At 40.6% G+C, this 7,879-nt stretch overlaps 1 protein-coding gene across 3 annotated transcripts; it reads right to left on the minus strand.

Annotated features, from left to right (window-relative positions):
* Positions 1 to 273: 273 nt before the first annotated feature.
* LOC131426053 (protein sel-1 homolog 1) lies at positions 274 to 3,352 on the minus strand. 3 transcript variants are annotated; one of them, XM_058588473.1, is made up of 4 exons: positions 3,101 to 3,352; positions 1,107 to 3,031; positions 846 to 1,050; positions 274 to 778 (listed from the first exon to the last, which is right to left on the minus strand). In XM_058588473.1, the coding sequence occupies exons 2-4, from the start codon at positions 2,975 to 2,977 to the stop codon at positions 494 to 496; spliced, it is 2,361 nt and encodes a 786-aa protein (XP_058444456.1). In that variant the 5' UTR covers positions 2,978 to 3,031; positions 3,101 to 3,352; the 3' UTR covers positions 274 to 493. The 3 variants fall into 3 exon arrangements, with proteins under 3 accessions (XP_058444456.1, XP_058444457.1, XP_058444455.1); XM_058588474.1 differs by having other exon boundaries at positions 3,095 to 3,352; XM_058588472.1 differs by having other exon boundaries at positions 3,091 to 3,352.
* Between the last annotated feature and the right edge of the window lie 4,527 nt (positions 3,353 to 7,879).

Raw genomic sequence — 7,879 nt, forward strand, 5'->3', positions numbered from 1 at the left:
TGTAGGTCCTTATTACGGAAGTCGCTTCAGAGGCAAAAGTAATTAGTTGGATGAGCTTGATGTCATTATGAACATCACGCCACCAACAATTTGTTGAAAAAATGAGTTTTTTCCACTACAGAGATGACTTCACTCTGGGTGATACTGGTAATAGGTGAAATCAAGTGAAGTGATATGTGAGTGAAGTGAAAGTGGAAGTGAGAACGGCAATAAGGGCCTCAGTGTGAGAAGTGAGATCAGTAATTGATTTTCGGAAAAATGTAATACAATCAGTTTGCGTTATTATTCACAAAATAAGTTCACATTCATTCTAATGTCTCGTTATTTTCCATTCGATGATTTGCCACCGATTTTCACACATTAATGGGCATAAAAATTGTAGGAAACATTTCAATCGACCGTGAACCACAATCGCAGGCTGCCTCAACATAAACCAAAAGAATAATAAAAGAAAGAAAAATCAGAAGGTGAACTAGGAGGACCCGTGCTCTCTTTATTGGGGGGCATCTTCGCGCTGCTCTCGTACATTTCTTTGCACATTTGCTGATCCGTCCGTTGCAGTCGGTGCCGTTTCGGCGGCAGTCGCAGTTCTATCGACCAGCGGAACCTCTTCTGCAGCAGCAGCTGCTGGTTGTTGTGGATTTGCTGCTGCACCGGGTGCAATCGGCCTCCGGAAGTACAGGGCCGCTCCGAATAGTATTGTTAGGAACGTGATCAGATATAGATCCCAGTTGGAGGCAATGTTTTCATCCAGGTTGAGCAGCACACTGAATGGGGACTGTGCCGAAGAACTGGTTAATATCGAAGGTACAAGACGCTAGAAAAACCAGGCACTGATTACTTACCTCTTTAAGTGATTCTAGCTTGAAAACAAGCTGTAGTTTCATCAAAGCCAACGTCACTGGGACCTTTGCATCGGCACTGGTTTCCGCTGCCAGATCGTAGCATCGTTTCGCCAGATGGATATCTTTTTTCATACCCAGACCTTGCTCGTGCATGTACCCAAGGTTGAACATGGCTTGGGCGTTGTGCTGCTGCTCCGAAGCCGTCCTAAAAGCATATGTTAAAAAAACATCCCAAACACATCGTGACAAAACAGAATCTACCGATAGTGAGAAGCAGCCGTCTCGAAGTCTACCAACGTTCCTAGCCCGTAGTAGTGATAATCTCCGAGCTTAACCTGAGCGGCAGAATATCCTTGTGCAGCCGCCCGTCCCCAAAACTGCAAAGCCCGTATCAGTTCTTCGTCTCGGTTCTTGAATAGATTAATCTCATCCCGGTCCAGCAGAAAAGCTGCATTACTCTGTGCCACTTCGTATCCCAGTTCCGACATCAACGCGTACTGCAGGAAAGCTTCCTCAAAGCGGAACGAACGGAAATCTTGATAGGCCGTCATCAAACGCTCGGCCCACTTGCCCCGTTCGGCCACATTCTTGAACAACTCGACGGCTGTCGGACAGGAGCGCATCATTCCCAGACCAACGGCGTGCATCTGGCCTAGATTGTAGAAAGCAAGCACGTGACCGGACTGTGATGCCAAGTTGAAGTATTTATTGGCCAGTTTGAAATCTCGTTTAACGCCAGTTCCGCTAAAATACATGTTTCCCAACTGCAACTGTCCATCCACCCAGCCTTGGTCTGCCGCTTGTGTAAAGAATTTCAATGCTTTAGCCGTATCCTTCGGGACACCCTTTCCGTGCAGAAACATTATGCCGAGACCACTTTGCCCAACCGGATTGCCAAGATCGGCCGCCTTTTTGAAGTATTTAAATGCAGTATCATTGTCCGCTTTGATAATATCACTTCCCTCCAGATAGATCTTGCCGAGATATGCCATAGCGACGGCATTTCCGGCATTGGCAGCCTGACTGAAATATTGCAACGCCTTCTGATGATCCAGTGGAATTCCACGGCCACCCTGGTAGTGAAGCTGACCCAATCCAACCTGTGCTTGCACGTCCCCTTTGTCAGCTAGTAGCTGATAGTAATCAATCAGATCGCTGTCCAGAATTCCGGAACTCGGCCCCGGATTCTCGACCTCATCTAATATTCGGATCCGATGCACCGCTGCCCCACCAGAAAAGGTAACCAAATTGGCGACCTTAGTCGCAACCTTCCTGTAGTGATCAAGAGCCGTTTCGCAACTGTTCGGGACCCCCACGCCAGCCCAGTACCGGTACCCAAGAGCCATTTGAGCCCACGAGTTATCTCCCAATGCGGCCACAGTGTAGTAAACCAGTGCCTTCCCTTGACTGACGTTGAACCCGATTCCACTAGCGTACATAAATCCTAACCCCATCTGTGCTTCCGGTAGCCCTAAATCGGCTAGTTCCAGAAAGGTCTTCTTAGCTGCCTCAATATCTATGTGCACTGGATGACCAAGAAGCTGCGCCCAAGCAACTTGACTCCTGGCCAACGGATGACCTTTCTCTGCGGCCTCAACCATCAACTTGTGACCCTGAAGCTTATCTACTTTTGTTTTGTTTAGCACAGCCAATGCACGATCGTACGCTTCCTGAGCTTCCAGTTCTTCCGGGGTCAACTCTTTGACCGCCAGTTCCTCCTCTCCCGGGACAATCCGATTGATTTCATCGATTTCATTTTCTATCTTCTGTATCATCCGTTCGTGACTTTCCAACAGCTCATTCAGCATCTCTGACATCTTTCGGCTTTCTTTGTCCTGCGATAAATCCGGTGCTTTCACTATCCTGATTGGCGTTCCCATAAATTGAAAGTCATCCGGTAGTTTCTCGATCGTCCGCTGCTCCTTCGCCTCATTCTCCAGATAGTCTTTGAGCAGTCCTTCTGCTGATTTTCTGTCATCTGAAGGTTCTTTTTCGCTTGTAGACTCTACCGTGTTCGTCTCTTCGCTAGATTTCCGCTTGGTTGTGCCGTCTTCTGGTCCCTTTAGTTCAAGTTCACTCCAAACATTTCCAAACATAAGCAGAAATCCGCATAGCAGAAAAAATGTTTTCATTTTGATCGATACCAATACTTTTTTTTATTCCAGCCGGATTCTTTTTTCGTTCACCTGTAAGAAAACAATGGCAAAATTATTGATGAAAATTCCTAGCGGTACCAATTGGACACCTGCGCATACATCGGCACTGAATGTTGTGTGGCAAAATTTAGTATAAAACTGAACATTTGAGGATCTCAACACACGAAAGTTCTCTAAAGCATGAAAACGACTGGTCCGAGGTGAACAGGACAGGACAATTCGTCTCCGAAATAATAACTGCTTCTCCGATAAATTCAAACTTTTCACTATTTCGTCTTGATTTTTCTTCCCGAACAGTATTGGGTGTTATTATTGTGCACTGAGCTGGATCAAAAGTGACGTGTGATTCGTAAGGACTGATGCAAAGGAAAATGTCACAATTATCAGTCCGGGGGTGGAGCTCGTTCCCGGGAATAAATAATGCATGCAGAGAAAAAAAAAGTAAATATAGTAATTTTTTTATCGAAAGTGACAAAAAATGGGTTTGATAGAGACATATTACTGCTTGAAACTACAAAACATTTTTTTCAGTGGATTGATTTGTTTCAATCGATGTTTTGATAAAAATAAAAAGCATTTTACTTGTGCGTTCATGTCAATGCCTTGGCAAACAGTTTCACAGTAAATTCAATTTGAAAAATATGTTTTTAATGTACTAACTTCAGATCAAGTTCATAATTGTAGCGCTTTAAATTTACAAACTTTTTAGTTGAAATAAATTGTTGTAACCATATGTTTTTGTTTTTTTTTACGAATAAAATGATTTCTTTCAAACTAACTTACAAGGTAATTTTTGATACTGCTTTTATTTCGAATTTTCGAATTCCTAAAAACCTTCTGATTGATTTAGCCAATTTTCAAGACATTTAGCCCTTTTGTCGCGAGACGATCGAATCATTCAAATACAACAATCAAGCCTGATATTATAATTAGTGTCCAATAGCGGCCCTTACACGATCATTAAAAGTGTCTAAGTAATGACACTTCTGCTCAAACGCTCGTCATTACTGCATTACTGTACATCATTACTTTTTAGCATTACACGTTCATTATTAATGATGAGTATTTGTAACTACTCCAGCAATAGCAATATTTTTATTTTCGTTTAGCTGAAAATAAATTTGATTTGCCATTGAAACGTTAAGCTTAATGAAATATTAACAATTTAAATCTACACTTTGTCATTTTTTCGCGTATAGTTCTAGAGATATTCATCACTTCCACAAAAAAATAAGAAGAAGAAATAATGTTGGTAGCGGCCCTTACACGATCATTAAAAGTGTCATTACTAAAAAGGAATGGCACTTTTAATGATCGTGTAAGGTCTACGAGTTCAGTAATGATGGAATTGTGGATTTTCCATCATTACCAACATTATTTCTTCTTCTTATTTTTTTTGTGGAAGTGATGAATATCTTTAGAACTATACGCGAAAAAATGACAAAGTGTAGATTTAAATTGTTAATATTTCATTAACCTTAACGTTTCAATGGCAAATCAAATTTATTTTCAGCTAAACGAAAATAAAAATATTGCTATTGCTGGAGTAGTTACAAATACTCATCATTAATAATGAACGTGTAATGCTAAAAAGTAATGATGTACAGTAATGCAGTAATGACGAGCGTTTGAGCAGAAGTGTCATTACTTAGTAATGACACTTTTAATGATCGTGTAAGGGCCGCTGGTAATGATGGAAAATCCACAATTCCATCATTACTGAACTCGTAGACCTTACACGATCATTAAAAGTGCCATTACTTTTTAGTAATGACACTTTTAATGATCGTGTAAGGTCTGCTAATGATTTGGTAATTCCTGCATCAATTTTTTTTTGTAAAGAAAATGTGTTATGTGCTATTTTCAAAAAGATTATTGATTATCAATACAACATAAATTTATCAGACTAAATTTTGCTTTTTAAATGCGCACGAACTTTACCCCCGGAGAAAAATATGCTCTGGTTAATTCGCGGGGCAAAAAATTGCTCTGTTTTATATGAATAAATAATATGGTACATTTATGTCGTTTTCGCTTGAGAAAACTGAAACTGACCCGGGGCAGTTTCGCCATATATTTTTTTTACGAAACTGTGTTTGGTTCGCACCTTGTGACCTGTTGTTATTCTTTGGTCACAATGTTGTTCCTTTGGTCAGCTTCCTTTGAGTCCAGCTTGTATATATATAATGCAAATATTGTATATTTTTGTTTATTTCATTGTCAGTAAATGTCTGAGTAGAATTTAAACGTCAATCGCGTTCATACTCCGTGTTTACATGTTTGAGTCATGTTTAAGTTCTGCTCAATAGCAAAGGTTGGTGTCAAAAGTAGGGTTTTGTTGATTTATTTATTTATTTCCATTTATTTGTTAGTTATTTATCCTATTTATCATTTATTTATTGTTTATTTATATATTTACAATCATTTATTTACACTATTTATTTATTTATATTATTCATTGATTTACATTCGTAAATTCATATACTTCTTTATACAAATTTATTTAACAAATTATGATTATTTCGGTTAAAGGAGACAAGTGTAGTAGGTACAAATATAATCCAAGACACCAACCTGAAACACAAACGATAAATCATTGTAACCGTCATCTGTCCACACACTATCATCGTCATCATCGCAGCATAAAACGCGGGGTGGCCTGCTTTGAAGGTGGTGGTGGGATTGGGATGGAAAATGGACAGCAAGCCGATAAAACCGCGGGAAAACCCTTGAGCGGGAACTAGTATTTTTCTGACCCGGAGGAGTGAAGGTTGCAGCAACGAGTCACACGCCAAACGTGACAGTGAACCTGAAAGTTTTTGTGTGGATCCAAAGGGATCTACAATCCGTACCGAAGGTAGCCTACGAAAGTTTGTCTCGGGACCATTCGTCGCTTAAGACTGGCTAAAGTGGCCGGTTAAAATTCGTTTATTGTTAGCCCGACGTGAGTGCCTTCGCGGTGAAACGTAAAAGTAGTGCGCGCCGTACCACTCTCCGGGTATTATCCTCAGAAAGCAGAGCCTTCGCTACACAAGGCCAAAAGTTGCTGCTCTACCTGGATACCCTGGTTATCTTGTAGCTGTGTCATCGCCCCTGAAGCAAGTGCCACCCTGCATACGTCGCCAGTACCACCAAGTCGACCAACGAGCATCACGGCCGCAACGTAGTGTCGAGTAGAGAAACTCGACCGAATAAACTTGCGCAAGTAAAAGTCTAATGTTCTGTTGTTTTTTTGTACAAAATATTGTGCCTAAGACTAAAATTGTGCGGTCTTTTTATATACGAGCTGTGTCGTCCATTTTGTTTTTGTATGTAACTTGTTTCCGCCGCAAACGATTCGTTCAGTGACCACAGGTGGGAAGAAAAGTCTGCCCAAAAAATAGTGAACCAGGAATTTCTCCGGTGACCAAGAAGATAAACGACCCTGAACTGGTGGTCCGGTGCTGAAAAGCAGCCACCAGTAGTGTGTATACAAAACGATACGTAACAACCTAGCAACGAGAATGTGAGCAAACCCGATATAAAAACCAGGTTCGAAACTGGCTCGATTTTCAGTTCACTGACGTTGAAACTAGGTTCGAAACTGGCTTCATACAAACGGTTTTACAGCAGTTAGGGTTGAAACTGGGTTGGGTTTGACATCAAGCGAAAAGGACATTAAACAGTACTTACCCAAGTAACCATATGCATTATAACATTGCACATTTACAACTCTATTTTTACACTGTTAATGTATAATTATATGTATGTATGTATAATTACACTAATCCTACATACTTTAAAGCAATGTGCATTAAATTTGCATTCAAAATGTAACTGAGCATTATCTTACAACTAGCGTTGCCAGGTCATATTTTCCAAAAATCTGTATTCGGCGCAAAAATCTATCTGTACCACATCGGCATCAAAATCTCGTCAACATAAGTACAAGGAAAGGGTGACCAACGCTCTTTTTGGTGAGCAAAAAAAAAGATCCGACAGCAACCTTTTCTCATATCTATCCAAGCTAAAAACGAAAATCGGTACTTATCTGTACGATCCGTGAATTATCGGTATTTTGGGAGTGCATATCTGTATTGCATTATAGAGGTCAAATATCTGTATAAATACCGAGAAATCGGTATACCTGGTAACGCTGCTTACAACAACCTTCTACCGTGGTATATATCCACATTCAATGTTATATTTTGGAGCAACTATTGGAAATATTAGCAGAGCCAATAAAAACCACCAGTCGGCCACGTTACGATTTTGTATTTAAGCAGAGAGAAAAAAAAGGTACACGTTCGTTAGAATTAGGGTAAGGTATAAACAAAAACAAGCATATGTTAAATTCATCGGTTACACTGTTAATATTCCCCTTTGACCGAGAATTCATATGATACCTAAAAACTTCTGCGCTTGTACTAGTCTAGGAGCGGCCACAGATTTCGTAAGAACATCCGCTTTCTGTTGATCCGAACTGACATACTGCAGTTTAATCGTTTTATTCTCCAATTGTTCTCGCACAAAATGATGACGTACATCAATGTGTTTACTTCTCGATGAATAACCGATTTCCCTTTCGGCCAGGCAAATAGTACTACGGTTGTCACAGTATATTGGAATCGATTGCTTGTCACCAAGAAGCTCAGAATTTAAACCACGCCACCACAATGCCTCTTGTGACGCCGACGACAACGCCATGTATTCAGCTTCTGTGGTTGATAATGCTACTGTTGGTTGTTTACGACTGTTCCAGGATATTGATCCACCTCCATACTGGAACACATATCCAGTTACGGAACGTCTTGAGTCGGGATCGTTACCCCAATCCGCATCACTAAACCCTTCGAGAATGGTATCAGCCTTTTTTTGATAAATCAATTTCTTCGTTTT

The sequence above is a fragment of the Malaya genurostris genome, chromosome 1, assembly GCF_030247185.1.
Source record: "Malaya genurostris strain Urasoe2022 chromosome 1, Malgen_1.1, whole genome shotgun sequence".
In the NCBI taxonomy this organism is placed as follows: domain Eukaryota; kingdom Metazoa; phylum Arthropoda; class Insecta; order Diptera; family Culicidae; genus Malaya; species Malaya genurostris.